The sequence below is a fragment of the Meles meles genome, chromosome 12, assembly GCF_922984935.1.
Source record: "Meles meles chromosome 12, mMelMel3.1 paternal haplotype, whole genome shotgun sequence".
NCBI lineage: Eukaryota > Metazoa > Chordata > Mammalia > Carnivora > Mustelidae > Meles > Meles meles.
The window spans coordinates 26,736,526-26,760,716 of NC_060077.1; the positions used below are offsets into that span (position 1 = coordinate 26,736,526).

Below are 24,191 nucleotides of genomic sequence, written 5' to 3' on the forward strand. Positions count from 1 at the left end.
TCACTTAAAGTTATATCCAGGGGCGCCTGGGTGGCTCAGTGGGTTAAAGCCTCTGCCTTCGGCTCCGGTCATGATCCCAGGGTCCTGGGATCGAGCCCCACATTGGGCTCTCTGCTCCGCAGGGAGCCTGCTTCCTCCTCTCTCTCTGCCTGCCTCTCTGCCTAGTCGTACATCCAAAAAATATTTTTTCCAACCCCCCCCCCCCTTTTTTTTTTAGCAGTCACTTAAAGTTATATCCAGGGGCACCTGGGTGGCTCAGTGGGTTAAAGCCTTTGCCTTTGGCTCCGGTCATGATCCCAGGGTCCTGGGATCGAGCCCCACATTGGGCTCTCTGCTCCGCAGGGAGCCTGCTTCCTCCTCTCTCTCTGCCTGCCTCTCTGCCTAGTTGTGATTTCTGTCAAATAAATAAAATATTAAAAAAAAAAAGTTATATCCAAATCTTTTAATCGTTACACTGTCACCCATAAAACATATAGATTAGCCACAGGCCTTCTTTTTCCAGTAACAAATAGCACAGTGGTAATTAAAGAACACACAAAAGCATCAAGGACCAAATGACTCTTAAAGAACTTCCAACTTACTCAGAATACCATTTTTTAAGTCCATTTATTATAGTGGGAAATGGAATAGAAAGGGAAAAGGAGAAAAGGCTGGGGTTTGTGCCAAATACTTACGCTGACTTTGGGCTGAGAAGGCAAAGTCCCACTTGCCTTCATGGTGCTCACTAGTTTGTTGAATGCGGTCATATCTCCATCTTTCTTCAGCTGTCGATTACTGGTTACAGCATTCAGGGTCTCCTCTAAGTGTTCTGCCATGAAGGGAGTCGAATTCTTCACCGGCTGGTCAACCTTCAAGCCCTTGAGCCCTGCTTCTACCTCTTCCACTGACAGCACAACTCCTGAATGCGCTGAAAGATTAAGAAAATCCGGATCAACCCAAGCCAGGGAATATGTATTGGGAATGCTCTTTGGCAACCATGATGGTCAACGTGAAAATAATTTATTTCACAACTGAACTGAGGTCAGAAAAGGTTGATACCAAAAACAAACAAACTGAAGACTCTTAAAATCATGGTTGCTCAGTGGAAATAAGGCCATAATTTTGTATTTAGGAAAAGGGCATAAAACTAAGGTCTATGTTGAGGGTGCATAACCTAAGCAAGAACATGGCAGATTGAGGCAAAGGTGTGAGAAGCTGCCAACGTATCCCCAGGAGGACTACAGCATTAACTGGAGTATAATGATCAAGCTCCACGTAAGGAGGACTTGGAGGAAAAGCCCATGAACCACTAACTAATAGCTTCTCAAGGAGGTGGTACTGTTTGATAAAAATTTTTGGAATACATTAAATAAAAACCACTTGCTATTTGACTTTTGATGAAACAGCAGTATGTTAGAACCAACTGCCCTAAGACTGAGATCCACACTTTTTCAATGCGTAAAGAAGACTCTAATAAACACTTACAGCTCTCCTTAAGCTTTTCTTTATTTGCAGAAAGACTGGAAAGAAGAGGTTTTAAATCCACTTTGGCTTTCTGTAGCATTTCTAAAATATCCACTTTATTTTCAGCATGGTCTTCCAGTGGGATAGGAGCAAAATAATTCCCCGAGTTCTGCCCAGGAGAGAGGATGGCTTGTTCCAGACCTAATATTGCAAGTAAATATATTCATTAATTAACTGGTCCCAATAAAGCACAGAAATAGATCTTCAACAGTTATTAAAAGGGCACAAATTGAAGTTTGTTTTGTTTTGTTTTTTTTTAAGTACCCAGAGACTCTTTAACCTTACTGTACCCTAACGAAGACAAAATGAACCATGTCAGAGAAGGCTCAAAACCACATTCAAAGTCAGAATCTGAAGCCATTTTACCTGCTAGTCTCTCCAGTTCTTCATGTGGTGTTGACCCAAGACTGCTGGATCGGCTTCCTGACCGGCTTGGGTTAGAGAACCACCTACTGAACCGACTGGCAGAGACTGACCCTTCTCCCAAAACATCTTCTATCATCTAAAAAGAAAGACAAAAGGAGCTAAAATAATGGTTTCTAGGTGAAAAGAACAACAAGGTTCAAATTTTTAGAAAAGTTCACTTACTTTGAAACTTCCTTTGATGCTGCTGACCTGAAGGTAAACACCCTCAGAATTTATGATTTTCAACATCTTTAATTTTTCTTCCCCTCCAGAGTCATTTCTGAGTAACCCAAAGGTAGGCATTACTGACCATGTACTTTCTGATAATACAATGAAAAACCTCTGTGTCACAGAATATGTTTTGGTTTTCTATCCTTTGCCTCTGTAGAAAATTCATGATCTACTTAATAATCTCAGAGGACACAGTTTCAAAATCAAAATCAGCACCACAGTAAAGCATTCCACTGCCAAGCTGCTGAGTGGCCTTCAACTAAATATCAAGTATGAAGAGATGATGAAAGAAAGCCCTTGCTTCAAACTTGAACTTTCTGTTTCTTTTATGAACATCATAAAATTCAGTGGTGACAATTTCAGAAGCTAAGAAGTAGAGCTCGTAGAGATCATAATTCCAGCCCAAGTTTAGAAAGTGTCAGAATGTAAAAGATGAACTTTTAATGGATTTCTAGTATGTTTGAACTTAATAGGGGAGTTTGCAGGTTGTTTTCTTTGAAATCCAACTGCAGCAGTTTTCAGTTAACATCAGAATAATTGATGTGCTACAATCAGATATAATTTCTCAACACTGTTTCGTAACAGTAATTTCCATTATCAATCCTTAAAAACTAGACTGACACATTAAAAAAAATTTTTAATTCTAGTCTATCCTAAGTCCAGTTAAATATCCATACTGGTCTTTATGCAGTGTTCTTATCCATATTTAGAAAAGACAAGGTAAAGCAAATGTCAATCCAAAAAATGAGGCACACCTTGAAAGGCATAAACTTTCATTTCTATACCAATGATAAAGCAAAAACAGGTTTTCCCCCAAACTAGCATGAGGATGGCAAAGTAGTGACACTGTTTTATCTAAAGACAGGAACCCACAATTTCCAGTTAAAATTCAGCGACAACAGGTTAGATTTCTTATTTTATTCTCATCAGAAGAATTTTCTCATAATGTACCCAAACTAAGCCATGAAATACTTCTCTTGAACACAAAAATGAGAGATTTTAATTCATGACGCTGTTATTATTTGTGGTACTCCTGTTTTCTGGAGTATTATTCAGTTTCAATCACTCACTTGTAGACTAGCAGACTTTAAAGTGTACGAATTTTGCCATAATTAGAATAGAAGAGAAGCATGTAAGAAGTAAATGTTTCATTGTGGAAAATTGAGAATTGTACCTAAAATATAATCACCTTAGGGATAAATAGGAATTATTTTAAAACTAAAAGCTATAGCCATTAAAAAGGTTTTAATGTTGAAAAGAATGTGAACTTTTACAAGTAGCCAAAAATCTCTTTGCATTTTAATCCTCTTATTTCCTCTGACCATAGTGTATCTGAAAATAGAAGATACACAAGAGCAACATGAAAAAGCAAAGGACATGAATATAAAGTATCTGGACATTTTTTAAAGCCATGACAGTAAGAAACTCATTTCCATATTTTGATCAGTGACCAACTTTGTTTCTGTTAGAGCTGTTTTATTACAGCTACAGCATAAAAAGTAGAAAAAAAGTTACTCTTACACACATTTACTAGAAATGCCAATTTCAAGAAACTAAAGTATTTTAAGCCCAAAAGGAATCCTAAGAGGATTTATCTAGTCAGTCATTTTCACCACACAGCAAGCAGGGATGATCTAACAGCAGTGAGATTTCCTGAACCTTGGTACAGGAAACGGAGAGGTGGTACAGGTTGCTCTAACTTCTTGGTCAAGACATCCTCTGCTACCTTCTTGTCAGCCATCAGCTGGTCAAGATTAGCCTATAGACTGTAATCTGGCATGTTTAAACTGTTACTCTTGCATTTTTAACAACATTTAAAAAAAACATTTTATTTATTTATTTGACAGAGAGAGACACAGCGAGAGAGGAAACACAAGAAGGGGGAGTGGGGGAGGGAGAAGCAGGTTTCCCACACAGTAAGGAGCCCAGGCTTGAACCCAGGACCCTTGGGATCATGACCCAAGCTGAAGGCAGGCGTTTAACAACTGAGCCACCCAGGCGCCCCTTTTAATAACATTTTAAGGTAACTTATGACTGTTAGTCTGGCCCTTCAATGTCATTCAGACAAGTCATATCTTAAGATTCATATTATTCTGATTGTCAAACAGACACTGTAAAATATTTTCTCTTTGACAATTACTAGGTTTTACTGATCAATGTTCTTCTAGTACTTTCCACTTCTATGGAAATTTCTATCGTTTTGAATTTTTTCACTCCAGTATGATTTTTGGGATTCGTAACAAAGATATACATTTTCTTCTGAGTATACTTTTGATTATAACACTAAGGTTCTTCTATGTCAACGTCCTTGTTCATCACTCTAAATAGTTTACTGTTTCCACTCTCAATTCCTTTTTCTTCATTCAACGTAAGCAAGCCCCTATTATGTGTCATGTGCTGTAGTAAGACTTATATCATATCTAAAATAAACTTACTTTTAATTATTTAACTGAAATTACTTGCACATGTGATCCAAATTTTCAGTTTGAGTAGATTTTTTTATGACTTTCAACTTCCAATGTGTTGTAATGGCAGTAAATATAGCTTACAAATATAGGTATAATTCTGTTTTTATCTATTAATACTTAACACTGGTGGAGCTTACTGAATGCCATGTACTATTTCAAACACTTTTTATAACATTTCTCAGTTGATACTCAAATCCTATATAGTTCTTATTTTTCCTAACTGGTCATTTATTGAGCATAATATTAGAATTACATGGCACAATCAGGGCATTTGTTTTTAACTGATCCCAGTTTTGTTTTTAAGTAAACGTATTATATACACCTTCATGAGCAGGACCTTTACGAAAAACATGGACAACTCCTAGCCTAGTAGCAACTACTGCTCAGCTTTAGCCAAATTTTGATTGAGGGTGAGGGCCAAAAGAGAAGATACCCTGAAGCTCCCACAGTGCCTTTTATGCTTCAGAGGCAGTATAGTTGTGGGGCATTAAAAACAAAGACCCTTAACTGAAACTGCTAGGAGTCAAAGTTCAGTGTCTACCACTTACTGGATGTGTGATTTTGGGCAAGTCACTTCAGCCTCTGTGCTGGTTTCCTCATCTATAAAATGGAAATAGTAGTAATCTAATTTACAAGGGTTTATGAGCATTAGATACTTACTATATGTGAAGCCTAAAATAATCGGCACTCTAATGAATGTTACCGGTAAGTAAAAGTTTAGTTTTGAACTCTTCTGTGCAAGCGCATGGGTTAAGTTTTACAGGTGTTCACATTTGGAGTCAAGAATAGGCCTATAAATTTTGACCTTTTGTGGTGAAAACTTTTTACAGTAAGATTTCCACCTAAGGGGGGAAAGAAAAAGCGACTAATGTCCCCTTAAAAGCTAAGAATTTTCCACCAAGGAAATAAAGTTCCTGCCTGAATGCCACGCTTCTGCTCAGTGAGCCGAAGGACTACTACCAACTAGCTGACTGGAAGCGAGGTGTCTGACTGGACACTTACAGCTACAACTGCTGCTAGAACTTAAGGAACAGAACCAGCCACATAGTTGCCAGTTGATTTAGAGCCACACTCCACAAGCTCCTGAAGGGCGCTCTAGACAAGTGTGCTCTTGGACCACATGGAGAGAAGTTCAGAAAGTCAAAGTAAATGTTAGGTACTTTTATAGCAATAGAGCACTGCTGTGACTTTTGTATTTTATACGAAAGCATGGTCCTCATGGACTGGAAATACAACCTGACCCCCATCATGGAGAACTTCAGAAGTGCTGCTCTAGAACTCACCTGCAACCCTGTACCTATCAGTGCTATGCAGTGTCTGCTTGCCTATTTTGGGTGGCCATCTTCTGGGGGCAGGGGCTGCACATGACAAAGAGAAGAGCCAATGTTGTCTGTTCCGTCATGCACAATTCTCTCTGCTCATGCAATAATCAAGCAAGGAGCCACTACAGTTACGAAGTAGAGTCATTTAAATTCCATGAACCACCAATTTTAAAGGACAGGTTGAATGTATTTGCTGTATTTGGTGCTATAAATGAGATGTCTAGATCATACAGACACTTTTGGGAAAATGTGGGTTTTGGTTTTGTTTTAAGAGAGAGAGAGAGGTCGGGGAGGGGCAGAGGGCAAGAGAATCTTAAGCAGGTTCCATGCTTAGGCATGAAGCCCGATTCAGGGCTCAATCTCACAACCCTGAGATCATGACCTGAGCCAAAATCAAGAGTCAGATGCTTAACCAACGGAGCCACCCAGGTGCTCCAAATATTTTTTAGGATTCTGTTTCATCATGGAGTGCCTTGGTGGCTCCACTGGTTAAGCATCCACCTTCAGCTCAGGTCATGATCCCAGGATCCTGGGATGGAGCCCTGTATCGGGCTCCTTGCTCAGCGGAGAGTCTGCTTTCTCCCTTTCTCTCTCCCTCTGCCCCTCCCCCTGCTTGTGCTTGCTCTAGTCTCTCTCAAACAAAATCTTTTTTTTTTTTTTTAATACTTTATTTCTTTGAGAGAGCTAATGAGAGACAGCACGAGCAGGAAGGAGGGGGAGAAGCAGAATCCCCAATAAGCAGGGAGCCTGATGCAGGGCTTGATCCCAGGACACTGGGATCATGACCCAAACTGAAGGCAGACACCTACCAACTGAGCCATCCAGGCGCCCCTCAAATAAAATTAAAAAAAAAAAAAAAAAAATTGTTTCATCGTGATTCGATGCGCTCTTTCAATAACCACAGAAAAAACTCATTTCTGTGTGCACAGGTCAGAGTTCTTTTATCGAACTTGTGAAGCTACAGTAATCCCTGAAGGACCAAAGACAATAGGAGCAAGGGCCGGTAGCAAGTGAAGATTTGGGATGTCTTACTGCTTCTACTTTGAAAGTCAAGAAAGACTGGACCTCAACAGTTTAACAGCAACACTGATAATACTTCAAGGTGCTTTTCACCAGGTTTTCAGAACCATCACACCACAAAGTTACCACCTAACTAGTCAACTTTACCCAAGGATGCACATCAGCATGATGCTAATCACCAGTTATAAAAATCCACCTCCACAGCAAGTTTATAACAAACACTGAACTATTTAAAAATAAAAGCAATGTTCTTAACATCTGAAGAATTCTTAGTCTAACGCTGCCAGCCTAGAAAAAGAGGTAACTGGTACAGAATTCTCACTTGGTCATTTCCACTAGGCCTCTCAAAACAAAGCCACAAAAACTCAAATAATATTTACGAATAAAAGCCTAAATCCCCCAAGCATTTAGCAAAACAATACTTTAAAAAGAGTATCCTAAATATTCAGGTCAAATTTAACCATACAGTTGCTCCATCTCATTTATAAGTGTGCTGCTACACTCACCGAAGCCAAGCCTGGCACCTTATCAAGGTTAAAGAACTCATTAAAGTCAAATTCTCCCGGGGACTGCTCAGGCAAGACGGCATCCCTTGGCACTTCCTGATCAGCAGCAGGCTCCTGTGCGAGGATGACCTCCACCTCATCCTCTTCGGCCACTCCTCCATTGCATTCGACTATGCCTGAAAGCAAAACCAGGACAAAAAATGATCGGATCAAGTGAACCGCTCTAGGCTTAATCTGTGGCCTCAGCCATCAGCACACAAAAGAGCCACAGATAACTTTAAGGGCAAATCTCGTGTGCTGATATAGCATTTGCAACAGTAAAACCGTTCCTTTCCTATGGGAGCTAAGGAAGAAAAACGCCTTACTCACAAGCCAGAACACCAACACAATGCAGGAAGGATGATGGTCACTCCACCACCCATTCTTCAGGATTTTTTTTTAAAAGATAGTTTTTGCAAGTCTCTTACTGCTTAAAGATGGAACCACATTAATTTGGCCCTACCTTCATCCAGGTATCTGCACCACCACTTTAAGTCAGAGTTTGGCAATCTAAGGTGTTTCTGTGAACCTAGCATGAGGGCAATTTTCACATGCTTACAGGTTGGTTGTAGCTCATCCTTCAAGGTGAAGCTCAAATGTTATCTCTTCTGGGAAGCCTGACCTGCCTACCCATTTCTACCATGCCCAGAAACATTAATCACTGCCTTCTCTGTAACCCTTGTGTTGTCTCTCAGAGTACTTATCACACTGTTTAGTGAGATAATTGTCTAGGGAGACTAAGCTCTCTGAAGAGAGGTAATCTGCTTTACTCAGTTCTATCTCACTCTGTGGTGCTAGGTAAATTTAAAACTAAGTATTGTTCAGCTGTTGTTAGGATGTGAAGGCAACGTCTAAGAGAAGCTAACAAGCGTTAACATTTAAGGAATCTAATACCTTCGTTTTAGCTGGAATATGGGAAAAGGCAAAATCCTTAGGATAAAAAAATTTTTTCTTTTAAGTAAGTAAGTAAGACATTCAACTTTTTTACTTTTAAGTAAGTAAGACATTCAACTTTTTTATTTGAAGAACAGGACTCCCAAAAGCCTAGCCTGCAAAATCACCTAGTAAGAGCTGCCTATAGTTTCAAGATCCATAGCAGACAGAAGTCCTCCTGGGGATGGGGGAGAAGAAGCCAACTCCTGGGCCCATCCCTTCTTAAAAGTCCCCAATAGTTACTTCAGTCTCGTTATTAATCAGACCAAGAGACACTAAATGCGATCAGCTGCTTTCATTCTAGTAATGCTTCAGAAGCTAGCCAGCAAAGCAGGGGACTCCAACTGAAGGATTAAGTGGTTTCCCGACCCAAAGTCTCAATCCCAGCCAAGTGGCAGACGTTTCAACCTAAGATGGCCACCAATGCTGTTCCACACCAAGCCATGTGTATCAAGGTGGCACTGCTCCTCCATAGGGGTGACTATCATTGGACTACCCTGAGCTCTCAGAGGGCCTAAGGCAACCAGTGAGACAGAAAGTTAGTGAGTCATGGGCAAGGCAATCAGCAGTCTCTCCAGTGGATTGACACACACTTCCTGTCAAACAGAAGCAAATACTGTTCCTCCCAGACTGACATTTAAACTAAAGTGACTGCTTTGGTAGAGGTATTGCCCTCACTCTACAAAGAAAGGGAGCCCTAGAAAAATGACCAAGTCAACAGCCTAATCAATGCCCAGACTAGAGCACTAGAGCAGTGCTTCTCCCTGACCCATTTTACCCAGCAGAACATGCCTGCCCCTCAGGACTGACCAGTGACATTTTGCTGCAGTTTTGGATCCCATCTTAAGGATGAAAAGTAGAAACAAGAGTCTGTACTTGGCTCATACATTTACAAAAGAAGCTTTAATACTTCTCCTATCCCTTTTATTTTGTGTCAATATGGCAATATCTCTTAACAGATAAATAGCTTTTGCAGGCAGCAGGAGTGTCTCATGCAATTTTATGCATTATCAAGCTCTCTTGAAAGCAGATGGGGTCAACTGAGAGTGGGTATGAGTGGACAGAGATGTGCACCAGCAGACAAACACAACTGGCCATTTATTATGACAGACTCAAAAGGGAGAGACTTCGGAAAGAGAACTAGGGGGACGTTTTATCACATTCAGAAGGACCATATACCTTCATTAGAGAGGGTGCAATTTAAAATGTTTTTTGTTTTGTTTTGGCTTTTTTTTTTCTTTTTTTTTTTTTTTTGAGAGAGAGAGCACATGTGAGCTATGCAGGGAAGGGCAGAGGAAGAGAGAGTATCTTAAGCCAAAAACAGGGTTTGATCTCACGACCCTGAGATCATGACCTAAGCCAAAATCTAGAGTTGGATGCTAAACTGACAGAGCCACCCAGCCACTCCTAAAATGTTCTTTTCTATCAATGGAGGGTTTTGTCCATTTCTAACTTCTACATTTTTTTCAGGCTACAGGTGTAATGCATATTCAAACTGTTCCAATTATTACCATTTACACATCACCTAGGACTGGGCCCTGTTTAGAACAACTGCTCATTACACATCAGTCTTAAAATCAAACAGGCAAGGAATAGACTTGTCTTGCTCACCGCTACATTCCCAGCACTATGAGGCCTGCAGAGAACAGCTATATAAAATAATTCTGTGGAGGGGCGCCTGGGTGACTCAGCACATTAAGCACTGACTCTGATTTTGGCTCAGGTCACAATCTTGGGGTTGTGAGACTGAGACCCAAGTCAGGCTCCACGCTCAGCAAGGACCCTGCCTGAGTTTCTGTCTCTTACTCTGTCCCTTACCACCCTCCCCCAACTCTCTCTAAACAAACAAAAAATCACGGAAAGCTAGAGTACAGATACAAACATGGACTGAAAGGTACTCACGATCCCTCCCCTCCTTTCATTCTTGCAGCCAAGATGAAATTATGGGGTACCTGTTGATCCTAAATATAGTAGCTAGGACGGCCTAGGGACCTTCAGCAATTACTATTATTATTTTTTTAAAGATAATTATTTATTTGACAGAGAGAGATCGAGCAAGAGAGGAAACACAAGCAGGGGGAATGGGAGAGGGAGAGGCAGGCTTCCCACTGAGCCTGGAGCCCAACTCAGGGCTCAATCTCACATCCCCAAGATCATGACCCGAGCCAAAGGCAGACACTTAATGACTGAGCCACCCAGGCACCCCTGCATTTAACTATTGGGATGAGTGAGCTAGGACCCCTGGATTCCACTCAAGGGTGTGCCATGAAATCCATGTGACAGGGTCTTGGGTTTTTCTTTCTTTCCAGGCCTGTCTCTCTTTGCATTTTTAAGGTAAGGAGGTGACACTCACTCCATCTGGCGCATACATCTGTTGATGCAAAAATGGGTAAAATTCAGATTGTACCAGTTAAGAAAACCATGTGTTTTTCACCAGAAGCTTCATCTTTATCTTATGTGGTGCTGCTTTAGCCTGAGAATGACACAAGGGCATGTCTCAAAGGCTATTTCAGAGCAACGTCTCCCAAGTTACCCATCGATTTCCTGCACCGCCCCAGGGAACAATGCGTAACAGCATAAAAATAATGATAATGTCTATTGTATTTCAACGATATTACAAAAAAAAGGGCAAGTGATTTATCCCTACTTTCCCCTAAATACATTCCACTAGCTTATTTTGTGTTGAGATTTATCTTAGGCTCAAAATATTAAGATGACATTGATTAAACACGTATTAAGACAGATTTCTACTTTTGTTAACTAGTACCTGCCAGAAGGTGTTTTTCAATTAAACCTGAAAGCTGAAGAGAACTAGAACTTATTCAAGAAGTGCCCACAAGAGGCTGAACTCTGATTTCCTCTGATTTCCTATTTGATCTTTAATGCTAAAAGTAACACTTAAAGTTATGGAGTAAACAGTGTCTTCACCTTATAAAGAAACAGACTCACCTCAAGAGTTTTTTTTTTGTTTTTTTAAGATTTTATTGATTTATTTGACAGAGAGAGCTCACAAGCAGACAGAGAGAGGAGGGAAGCAGGCTCTCCACTGAGCAGAGAGCTGGATGTGGGGCTCGATCCCAGGACCCTGGGATCATGACCTGAGTCGAAGGCAGGGGCTTTAACCCACTGAGCCACCCAGGTGCCCCTCACCTCAAGAGTTTTATCAAAGATTATCTCTTCGTAAACAACAGCCCCAATACTTAAACCCAGGCTAGCCAGAATCCTGATGATTCTCAAGATCATCAGCCCAGGACTGGCCATCTTGGAGCCAGGCTACTGCCCTGAAAATAACTAATGGGCCCCCAACCCTACACTAGGCAATCTCACATTAGCTCTGGCTTCTTCAGTTTAGCAAAGGAGATACCTCACCTCATCTCACAGCTGAGTCTGGGAGAAGCTAAGTCATAAACAACTCCTGTAGGAAGGTCTAACCATGGTGATGAAGGTGGGCTCTGAAGCACAAAGGACTTGTTCAACTCCCAACTTCACTACTTACTTTGTCAGTGTCCACAGAGAAGTCCCTCAGCCTCCTGCTCTCCATTCACTCATCCATAAAAGCACCGACCTCATAGGGCTGTTAGAAGTGGGATTATACACACAAAATGCTTACCACTATGCCAAGTGCTCAAAAAGAAGACTCCTTCACTATTTCTACTATGTTTCTTATCTCTAGGGAACCCTTTTGTGTACACAGTGCTCCTACAGGGTAATGTGAGACTTCTGCTCAGCTCCGCGGGTAGAACAAGTTGAGGATAGAGTATGATATACACCTAGGAATTCACACTTAGGAAGCAGTTTCAAAATCAGGTTGCAACGTTAGAAACTTGCAACTGGTACATCTCATATTAGAACAGTTAGCTTCCCTCTCAAAGTCTTTGCTTACCTTCCTTCATGGAGGCTGTCCGTCGCCTTGTTCTTTTTCTCCCCTTGTGATCTTCTTCTAGTATCTTATCATCAAAGCCAGTCAGCTCAATGGTCTCAGATTGACTTGTGGGCCCAGCTGAGAACCATTCTGGTTCTTCTTCTGTGTAGGAATCATTTCTTCTTCGCTCACCAAAGACGCGCTTACTATCCCCAAACTCTCTCTGGAAAAATACACGATGCAAGATAAAAAAATAAGGTTCTAGTTAAGGCATTTCTACCTCAGTTAAGGTCCTGATGAATTAAGTAGTGCTCAACACAACGAAAATATGATGCTGCAGACTTGAAGTCCCTCCCCGCCCCCCAGCACACTCTCTGTTCTTCTCTATCTGGCTGAAGAATGGGCTGTGTTCATCCAGCACCTCAAAATAACCTGGTATAAATGAAGAGCATATCATGTCCCTAAGTACATGAAGGGCCAAAGGATCTAGAAGACAAACCCTAAATCGCTTGTCCTTATAGTCCCTCTCTCGATCTCGATCTCTCAAGTCCCGCAGATCCTTATCACTAAGGCGGTGATCCTTCTCAAAGGTCCGAGCAGAGATTATCCTCCCACTGCCAATCCTCCGTCCGCCAAGCAGGCGAAGCCCATCACTGTCTTTTTCCAGTGGGCTTCCTGAGTGCCGGGAACTAACAGCAGCCGTCACATGGCAGCCCCCTCCAAAGCTTCGTCTCTGTGGGCTGAGAACAACATCTAAGTCATCTTCTTTCACACGCTCCCGTGGATCTGGAAAGACACCAGAAAGACAAAGGTAAGCAAACCAGCAGGGTATTTTTCCTTTCTCAGTGGTATGTCCACAACTAGTGGTGGTGAGGGTATTGGAAAAAAGAGTCACGGACGCCTGAGTGGCTCAGCTGGTTAAGTGGCTGCCTTCAGCTCAGGTCATGATCTTGGTCCTAGGATTGAGTCCTGCATCGGGCTCCTTGCTCAACAGAGAACCTGCTTCTCCCTCTGCCTGCTCTGTCTGCTGCTCCCCTTGCTTGTGCTCTGACAAATATATAAAATCTTTAAAAAAAAAAAAAGGGAAAAGAGTCACCACTGAAACAGCTGCAGAGTGACATGAACATTACATATTTAAATAAGACTGACTCTTGCTTTTTCTCCTTGGAGCAATAAATGTATTTCATAATCAATGATTTTCCATGATCAGTCTCCATAACCCCTTATTATTTTTTTAAGATTTTTATTTATTTGAGAGAGAGAGAGATGACAAGAGAGGAACAGAATCGGGGGAGTGGGAGAGGGAGAAGCAGGCTTCCTGCCAAGTGGGGAAGCTGATGCGGGGCTCGATTCCAGGACCCTGGGATCATGACCTGAGCCGAAGGCAGACGCCTAACTGTGCTGCAAAGCAGCTTGGAGTTTCTCAAAACGTGGAACATACATTTACTATAGGACTCAGCCATCCTACTCTTAGGTATTTACTCAAGAGAAAAGAAAGCATATGCCTATATAGAAACTTGTACATGAATATTCATAGTAGTTTTAGTTAATAGTCTGAAACTAGAAACAACCCAAATGCCATCAACAGATAAATGGATAAACTGTGGCGAATTCATACAATGGACTACTAATAGGCAATAAAAAGGGACTATTTATACACCCAACATCACGACTGAATCTTAAAACTATTCTAAGTGAGAGAAGCTACCCAAAGAGTGCACACTATAGGATTCCATTTATACTGAATTCTAGAAAATGTAAACTAATCTGTAGTGACAGAAAGCAAATCAGTGCTTGGTGGGGGTTGGTGGGGGGAATGGGGGAGTATGAGGAAGGACTCAGAGGTACCAGGAACTTTTGGGGGTGAGGGAAATGCTAGTTACTTTGATCATGGTAATGGGTTCACAGGTGTATACACCTGCCAAAACATCAAATGGCACACCTTACGTGCAGTCTATTCTTTGTCAATTATATCTCGATAAAAAGCTGAGGAAACCAAACATGTCACCACACAAAAATTCTTCCTAGAAAAACCAGAAAACTGAAGTCCAAGTGAGAAAAAATTCCTTTAATCTTCTCACTAGAAACAGTACCTAAAATATATGTACTTTTCCAGGGGCGCCTGGGTGGCTCGTGGGTTAAAGCCTCTGCCTTCGGCTCAGGTCATGATCCCAGAGTCCTGGGATCAAGCCCCCCATCGGGCTCTCTGCTCAGTGGGGAGCCTGCTTCCTCCTCTCTCTCTCTGCCTACTGTGATCTGTCTGTCAAATAAATAAATAAAATCTTAAAAAAAAAAAAATGTATGTACTTTTCCAGAATTTCCATGGGGTGTCTATGTTTTCTAAAAACAAGATACAGTATAGACAAGTTTCCAATTTACAGCTGAACAATTTGATACTCCTACCTACAGACGTACCAAAGTTTATGTAACCCATTTCTACCCCTGGACATTTAGGCTGCTTAGTAGTTTTTGTCATTTAATAAAGTTCCTGTGTAATCTTTAATGATTCTCCTAAAATAAATTTTCTGTTCGAGGGACATTACTGCACTAAGTGTACTGTAAGCTATGTAGAGGGATCTTTTATCTCAAACTAGAGTCACCCCATCTTCTTTGCCAAGTGCCAAATTTGTTTTATGATGGGTTTTCACTTATCTCAAAAGAAGTCCCTCTTGCAACAAGTTCCTTGACTAGCTTCTCCACTGCCAGCTCTCTACTTCACTCCTCAATCTCTTATTGCGTTTAAAGAGTAAAGGTATAGAAAACCAAAAGCCAAACTTTAGTCCAGTCTCAAACTATATCCAAGCCCTGTATTCAGACCATAATGCACTATTAAGAATTGCCAGAACCAATTTATACCTGAGGACTAGTATCATATAGAAGACATAAGTGGATTTCCTGCACTGTTTTATGCTCACTACCATTCTGCCCATCACATCTCACTCAGTTATCCCAAATGATGAAGGGTAGCAGTACTTTTAATTCCAAAAGCACACAGTCTAATGCAGTCTACTCACCACTGCTATATAGGAAAGCTGATTTTTCTCTGCTAATCAGATAAGCCCAGTTAATAAATCAGTTTCCTGAAAATGACATTTTTCCCTGAACGCATAAAACTCTCAGCTAAGAAACCAGCGGCAAACAAATTTGCTGCTCCAAAATTGGTGCCCTGACTTCTACTCACTCACCTACTATCCTGCGCACAAGGGAAGGCCGGTCTGGATCCAACTCTTTCTTCAGACTTTCCACTGGTGAGTTCCGCCCTGAAGCTGGGTAGAGAGAGGCATGCCACTTTTCCGGGTCCCAGACGCCATCACTACAAGTCAAAGGGTACACATAGTTAGCACTTGAACCTGCAGACCACATATGTGGTCTAAATTCTAAATTTCTTCAGGTGGTAAGTTATGAAAACCCCTTTCCAATATAAAACTCCACGGCTGCCATCAGAATGGTTAGCTCTTTTAACATGAAAACGAACAGCTACAGATGGTCCCTGACTTACTATGGTTCAACTCAAGAGGGTTCTACTTGGCAGCATTGCACATTTAACAGAAACTGTGCTTCAAATTGTAGAAGTTTGATCATTGCCCGGGCTAGCAATGTATGACATAATGACCTCCTGAGACGCTATGCACTGGCAGTGAGCACAGCCACAGTTCCCGGTCGGCCAGTGTGAACACAAGCGTAAACCATACCATTCTGTTTTACTTTCAATATAGCATTCAATAGGTTATGAGATATTCAACACTGTATTATATAATAGGCTTCGTGTTAGTTGATTTTGCCCAATTATAGGCTAGTAGAAGTGTTCTGAACACTTTAACATAGCTAGGCTGAGCTATGATGTTCAGCAGGCCAGATTTTTTTTTTAAAGGTTTTATTTTTATTTTTTTAAGATTTTATTTATTTATTTGCGAGAGAGAGAGAGAGAGCACAAGCTGGAGGAACAATAGGCAGAGGGAGAAGCAGGCTTCCCACTGAGCAGGGAGCCTGATGTGGGACTCGATCCCTGGACCTTGGGATCATGACCTGGGCCGAAAGCAGATGCTTAACCATCTGAGCCACCCAGGTGTCCCAACAGCAGGCCAGATGTTTTATATCTTCATTATATTTTCAACTTACCATGGGTTTATTAGAACATACTCCATTGTACACTCAGGAAGATCTGTATTAATTCAGTAATATTTTGTTGTTTTTCTTTGTTTTCGTTTTTCATGGAGCACCAACAGTCACTTGAAAACCAGTGGTCTGGGCACCTGGGTGGCTCAGTGGGGTAAAGCCTCTGCCTTCAGCTCAGGTCATGATCCCAGGGTCCTGGGATTGAGCCCCGCATTGGGCTCTCTGCTCAGCTGGGAGCCTGCGTCCCCCTCTCTATCCGCCTGCCTCTCTGCCTACTTGTGATCTCTGTCTGTCAAATAAATAAATAAAATCTTAAAAAAAAAAAAAAAAGAAAGAAAGAAACCAGTGGTCTGTTTATAAATGAAACATCAGACACAAACCTTGTGGTGCATGGGGATTACAGTAACTATGCTGTCCTACAGATAAAGAAGATGCTTACTACTTAGTTTACTGAAGGAGGAAAACACCCATTTGACTGAAGATCAGTATATGGGAGAGAAAAAGCTCTCACTTGAAGTAGTTCTTGGAATGCCTGGTATGTACTTTTCCAGAATTTTGATGCATACCGTTTCAGTTTTTCCCCACAGGCAGGACAGAAAGCTCTTAAGAACATAAAATGTGTGATCTGGGTTCTAGTTTGATACTCTCTCTCTATTTTTTTTTTTTTAAAGATTTTTTATTTATTTATTTGATAGAGAGAGATCACAAGTAGATAGAGAGGCAGGCAGAGAGAGAGAGAGAGAGAGAGGGAATCAGGCTCCCTGCCGAGCAGAGAGCCCGATGCGGGACTCGATCCCAGGACCCTGAGATCATGACCTGAGCCGAAGGCAGCGGCTTAACCCACTGAGCCACCCAGGCGCCCCGATACTCCCTCTCTATTGATAAGGTGGCAGAGTGTGCAGAGTAGGAGCTCTAGAGTCCAACGATCTGGGACAGATTTCTAGTTTTGCCATTACCACCAGGGACATCCTGGATAAGTTAATAAGCTATGCCCTTTACTCTTCCTTTGAAAGGAAGATTTGAAATCTTCAAATCTTCAAAGGAAGATTTCAAATCTTCCTTTCAAAGGAAGATTGTGCTAAACAAATTTCAGATTGTGCTAAACACGAGTAGCAGGGTACTCTGCACTTGTCCTTCACTGCCTGTAATGGTGGTAATGATAAACTCCGGAGTACCTGACTGTATCCTTCCACTGACCAATGCTCCATTACGGCAGTATCTGATAGCACCTGACATAGTATTTGCCACACAGCAGCAGGTACCAACTAAGCATTTCTTGAATAAGTGAGTCAACCTGTCAATCTCAAATTCCTCACACTAAAGGAGATATTACCTATCTTCTGGTGTTGTTGTGAGTTTAAGAATCAAATAAATTTTAATTCTGAGAAGAGAAATACCAGGATGGGAAGGTATTTCCTCTTCCTCCTTATTTTTATTATTACTAGCACATTTCCATGTCAGAATAAAAGTATGTGTACCCTGATAATTTTATGCCAAGAACAGTTTTTTTTTAAGATTTTATTTCTTTGACAGAGAGATCACAAGTAGGCAGAGCAGCAGGCAGAGAGAGAGGGAAGCAGAGCTCCCACTGAGCAGAGGGCCCAATGCGGGGCTCAATCCCAGGACCCTGGGATCATGACCTGAGCCGAAGGCAGAGGCTTAACCCACTGAGCCACCCAGGCGCCCCATGCCAAGAACAGTTTTAACAAGAAAATTCAACTTGAGGCATAAAAAAGATTGACAGCTTTAATGAAAAACAAACAAAAAACAGCTTATCTGAGACCTATTAAAAAAATCCTAACTAAAACAGCCATTGTTCGAGTACCACCTTCATCAGGGGAAAGTGGTGAGGAATTGAGACTTAGCAACATTCTCAAGAGTAGACATACAAATAAAAATAATATGGCCTATTCAACCAATTAAACATAATACACGTTGTACATTAAAACTGAGGGCCATATGAACCATCTACTTTGATATTTAAGAAGTGACCTTAAAGTCCTAAGGTGGCCATAACGAGTGCAATGCAGGGTTATTACAAAGATTTTCAGACCATAATTTAGCTCTAGTCTTCTCAGAACAAAGATGCAAGAGGGCTAACCTAAACAGCTGAATGCTTTTTCTGGCTGGGGGCAAGGAGCGAGGTGGACCAGTACTGTAAGGGTCAGAGTCCTCCTGACCAGGCTGCTCAGGGCAGGCCCTTGAAGGACCCCCAAAGCACAGTGCAAAAACAACCATCAACAGCAAAGGCCCTGGAGAGGACTCCTATGCTCAAATCTTAATCCTGCTTTCTTACTATGTGCCTCTGACCAAGTCATTTTCTAACTTTAGTTTCATCATTAGTTCTTTGAAAGGGAATTGGTTTAGTAGTCCTTAGTCCCATGAAGCTCAGCTTTGAATAGTTTAAAGCTAATTAATAATAAAACTGATGAAGACAATGCAGTAAGGTGCACTGTTTATCTGTGATGTATATGAGCAGAAGCCCAACGTCATTACCCTTGAAATCTCCCCACTCACCATTCTACCAAAAAAACTCTAAAACAATTCTTAAATTACCAAGTTTGGTGTAACAAGAGGTTGACTAGAGGGAGCACACCCCTTCCCCTGCCCCCATACCTGTCATATTTTTCAGAGAGGCATGATGGCCTTTGTTTGGAATGAGGGCGTTCTTTTATATCCAAGAGTTCCTCCTAGAAAGAGAAACCAAATGGTGATTTTTGAATAAAATTTTTCATACCATGTATTTTCAACTTATATTTGTTCTCAGTAATGACTGGAGTGCCTATCTTAAGGATGTCACACAGTTTTTATTTATTTACACCTGGGCTTATTCCAGAAAGGACTGGAGTTAGCTCATCTTACAAGAAGAAGCTCAAGCAGAATTGGCAAATAACTTCATAGTGATCAGTTTCTTGCTACAGAGACAATTCTCTCACAAACTGCCATTCAAAAATATAGTTGGAGTCTACAACACTGAATGCTTATCGAGGTATGGAAGCTTCAGGCTTAAATAAAACCTCCAGTTAATTAATATTCTTAAATGCATTCGATGCCAATTTACAAGCAGATAGATTTTGTAATGTAAAGTTGCAAGAAAACGAAGCACCAAAAACATCAATTTACCATTTCTCTGATTTGTCTATTAAAATTTTCTCCCATTTAATTTAGCATTTGGGCTCGCTATACCCTTTTTTTTTTTTTTTAACCACAGAAGAGTAAATTGCATACTCATGGTCCTTTACCCTCAATACTTCAGTGCTTATTTCCCAAGAAAAAGGATATTCTTTCAGTCTCTTATCCAGTTCCATGAGAGAATGAAGCCCTACAGAAAATAATTTGAGGGACTAGTCTTCCATTCTTCCACGGACTGTATTTGGCCAGTATCACTGTAGATGCATGAAAGAGAACCAAACCCATTATATGTAACAGATGCCTTAGGGCATAAGGGCTTACCTTCTACAAAACCTGGTTGAGAAGGGCTGCCAGTTTTATGCAATCAGTTATCAATAATACTTTTATTTAACAATCCCTCCCCGATTCCAATTTGTCAACTAACCAAAATGACCTTTATATTGTTTTAGCCTCCAAAGCAGGATACAGTCTAGCATCAGATATTGACTGTCATATTTCTTTGGGACATTTCTACAGCTGGAACATCACTATAATTTCTTCTTTTAGGACACTGACATTTCTAAATACAGACTACTTTCCCTCGCCCCCAAAAGAACATTATTCATTTGAGGTTTATCAAATGTTTCCTTGTGATTACAGTGAGGCTAAGCATCCACGGAAGAGAATACTAACATTAGAAATGTTGTGTCCATCTCAGACCATCACCTGTGGATTCTGTGATGTCCATCTGCCCCTTAGTAGTGATCCTGATTTTGATCACCTGGTCAAGGTATTCTCCAGTTTTTCTATAGTTCAGTTACTACTTTCCCACTTAAAACTAGTGTGCAGTCTGCAAGAAGACTGCACTTATCCTGGTCTTCATCAAAATTTCCCCCTGAGCTTAGCATCTATTGATGAATCTTGCCCAAACCAATTCTGATTTCCCAACTCTAGGCCTCTGTCCATATCTACCAGTCAGCAGGTGGCATTTCATTGGAGGGAAAACACAAACCATCCCTCTTCCCCCCATGTATTTACCTATTATTGGCATGGACTCATAGATTCCTAGTTTTTCCAATGGTTTAGAATTCATTCATGTCCTTAATTATTTGGGGCTTCAAGTTGGGAGCCTCCTCAAGCTGGTTCCTGTGTCTTCTGACATGCCCCATCATTTTTTAAAAAGCACTTCCTCACTTTGTTTTATCTTGTACCCATCCTAGCCCTTGTGTCAGCCACCTAACTCAGAGAAATCCTGAGTTCAAGTGAGGAATGGTATCAGAACGCAAGGTCTGGGAATTAGACATCCTCACCAGCTTCTCAGTCCTTCCGCCAGAGCTAGGTAGTAAGTGCAATTACACATGCACACGTATACCATGCACATATGCGTTAACATACACACATCTGCTTGCATATATGCAGAGACACAAAAAACCATTGCCTTCTTGTTATTTACATTCCAACATTTTCTTAACAAAGTAAGAAAGGCAATTCCCAACCTTTCACTGCATAAAATGCTACAACTGCCTTGCATAAAACTATATACATACCACTATGCATGACCTCAGTAATACACCCATCTCAGGCCTCATAATAGAATGCCTGCTGCTTCTCTGATCACTGCTTCCCATATCCTGGGGTAAACATGGAGGAATAGATTTACTCTCTCAGCCTATAAGGAATCACTGCACACAAGCATGCCATGAATTCACTCAGTGTCTTCAGACACCTGAATCATCTAAATATTTTCTTCATTATAGCAAAATGCCCTAGGACCAGATGACATTTTGGTTTTAAAACCAGCATATCAATCATTTGATCATTTGTCTCTTTGATAGAGAGAGTGAGTGAGCAAGTGTGTGCAAGAGCATAAGCAGGTGGAACAGGAGGGAGAGGGAGAAGCAGGGCCCCCACTGAGCAGATGATCCCAGGATGCTGGGATCATGATCTGAACCAAAGGCAAACACTTAACTGACTGAGCCACCCAGGCACCCCTATCATTTGCATCTTCTTAGGATTTATTAATGTCTTTTTATTGGAAAGAAATACCTAGAAAAATCTAGAAGTCTGAGATAAACAGAATTCCAAATATAAGAAAATATCTAAAAACTGCCCAAAATTCTGAAAAAAAAAAAAAAAAAAAAAAAAAAAAAAAAACAACAAAAAAAAAAACTGTCAAAGCAATGACCTACAACCCAGAAATCACCAGTAAAGACTGGAGTCCAGGAAGATCATAAGGACACTGTGTCAGTGATACAGGGTGCATTCAGTGGTGGGTGAAGGGTGGCTGGACCAACAGTAGTTATGATGATAGTAAACATCACAATACAGAAATCCTGAGGACAGGAAGGCTTAAAACATATTCCAGTAGAAACAGGAAGGACCTTATAATATAGGAATTACTTATACTACAGGAAAAAAATACTGCAAAGCAATTTTCTGCTATTAGAAGAAACCCACAGATTATTTCATATTTCTTTACCACCCTCAAATCCAAACACTAAACTAAAAACCCTAGTACACTATTAAACCAAGAGAAACATATTTTATACTTAAATATGTATACTCTCAATATACTTAAGTTTCTATGTAATAAGGCTTTATTTGAAACTTAACTGCCAAAGATAATAGGGAGCCCAGGTGATAGGTGTCTTCTATTATTACCACACCTGTTGGCTGAATCTAATGATTTTACTTATTTATTTAGGAGTCACCTGGAAGAGATTAACATTTTATCATACCCACAAAACATGGAGGAAGACCAAACGTTCTATTTGTGGGGATCAAAAAATTTTTTTCACAAGGTAACAATCTTACAAAGGGGGAAATGAGGAGAATAAGGAAATATGATGGTTCTAATTAATGTGGAATCCCAAATAAGATTCTGGAACAGAAAAAGGACATTAGATAAAAAAAAGGAAGGACAGGTGAATAAAATATGGATTTTAGTTAGTAACCATGTACTAACATTGCTAATTGTAACAAATATACCATACTAACATACTAACAGGGAGAACTCTATGATCCCAGTTTTTCTACAAATCTCACACTATTCTAAAAAATAAAATTTACTTCTACTTCATACCATATACAAAAATTACTCAAAATGTATCAAAGACTTAGACATAAGAGTTGTAACTATAAAACTCTTAAGAAGAAAATGCAGATGTAAAAAGTTCATGACCACAGATTAAGCAATGTTTCTTAGCTGGGACATGGAAAAAGGATAAACCAAAGGAAAAAAGTAGGTATGTTGGACTTTAAGTTTAGGAACTTTTGAGCTTCAAATGACTATCAAAGTGAAAAGGCAATCCACAGAACAAGAAAAAATATTTAGGGGCGCCTGGGTGGCTCAGTGGGTTAAGGCCTCTGCCTTCGGCTCAGGTCATGATCCCAGGGTCCTGGGATCGAGCCCCACATCGAGCTGTCTGCTCCGCAGGGAGCCTGCTTCCTCCTCTCTCTCTGCCTGCCTTTCTGCCTAGTTGTGATTTCTCTCTGTCAAATAAATAAAATATTAAAAAAAAAAAGAAAAAATATTTATAAATCATGTATCTGGTAAGGGTCTAGTGTCCAGAATATGGAGAGAATGTGTATAATTTAACAACAAAAAGACACCAAACGACCCAACTTACAAATAGGTAAAAGATTTCAAGAGATTTTTCTCCAAAGATGATACACAAATGGCCAACAAGCACATAAAGAATGCTCAAAATCATTAGTCATTAAGGAAATGCAAGTCAAAACCACAGTGAGATGCCACTTCACATGTACTAGGATGGCTATTAAAAAAGGGAAAATAACCAGTAGTGGCAAGGACGTGGAGAAACTGAAACCCTTGTGCATTGCTGTTGGGAATGTAAAACGGTGCAGCTGCTGTGGAAAAACAGTGACAGTTTCTCAAAAAGTTAAGCACGGTTACTCTATGACCCAGCAATTCCATGCCTAGGTATTTATCAAAAGGAACTGAAAAGATTATATCCACACAGAAACTTGTACACAAATGCTCAGAGCAGCATTATTCACAAAAGCAAAAAAATGGACACAACCCCATATGCCCATCAACTGATGAACAGACAAAATGTGGTAAGCCCATACAATGAATCCATTTTTATTTGGCAATAAAAAGGAATAAAGTATTGAAACATGAATAAAATATTGAAACAGACCTTGAAAAGATTAAAAGAAGCCAGACAAAAAAAGCCACATATACAGTATGATTCTGTTTACATCCAACATCAAGAATAGGTAAATCCGTGGAGTGAAAAAGTAGATTAATGCTTGCCAGGGACTGGGGAAAGAGGATAATGGAGAGACTACTAATGGGTACAGTATTTCTTTATGGGGTGATGAAAATATTCAGGAATTAGATAACAGTGATGGTTATACAACTATGTGAATTTACTGAAAACCACTGAATGGTACACTTTTAAAGGGATGAATTTTATTATGTGAATTATATCTCAATAAAAAATATTTTTAATAAATCAAACTGAGGTGTTGTTACCAGAGATTAATACTTTAATTTCTTTTCTTAAAGACTTACTGCCCTAATCACAGATTGATAAATGCCAAAACCCTCAGATACGAGAGTTGCTCAGGTTGGTAAAAATGTTTTAACTTGCCCTCCCATATTATTCCAGTTGACTTTACTATACCTGGCTTATATGAGGTGTGAATA

General features: G+C 40.5%; 1 protein-coding gene across 4 annotated transcripts in view; it reads right to left on the bottom strand.

Annotated features, from left to right (window-relative positions):
- The window catches only part of EIF4ENIF1 (eukaryotic translation initiation factor 4E nuclear import factor 1), a 44,966-nt gene that overhangs the window by 12,487 nt on the left and 8,288 nt on the right, over positions 1-24,191 (bottom strand). For all 4 annotated transcript variants that reach the window (XM_046024150.1, XM_046024149.1, XM_046024147.1 and 1 more), the window contains exons 3-10: positions 19,022-19,095; positions 15,475-15,602; positions 12,789-13,075; positions 12,311-12,512; positions 7,456-7,631; positions 1,870-2,005; positions 1,465-1,644; positions 675-907 (exon numbers count right to left, since the gene is read on the bottom strand). In XM_046024150.1, the coding sequence (XP_045880106.1) occupies positions 675-907; positions 1,465-1,644; positions 1,870-2,005; positions 7,456-7,631; positions 12,311-12,512; positions 12,789-13,075; positions 15,475-15,602; positions 19,022-19,095 (1,416 nt within the window). The remainder of the gene's footprint in view (positions 1-674; positions 908-1,464; positions 1,645-1,869; positions 2,006-7,455; positions 7,632-12,310; positions 12,513-12,788; positions 13,076-15,474; positions 15,603-19,021; positions 19,096-24,191) is intronic.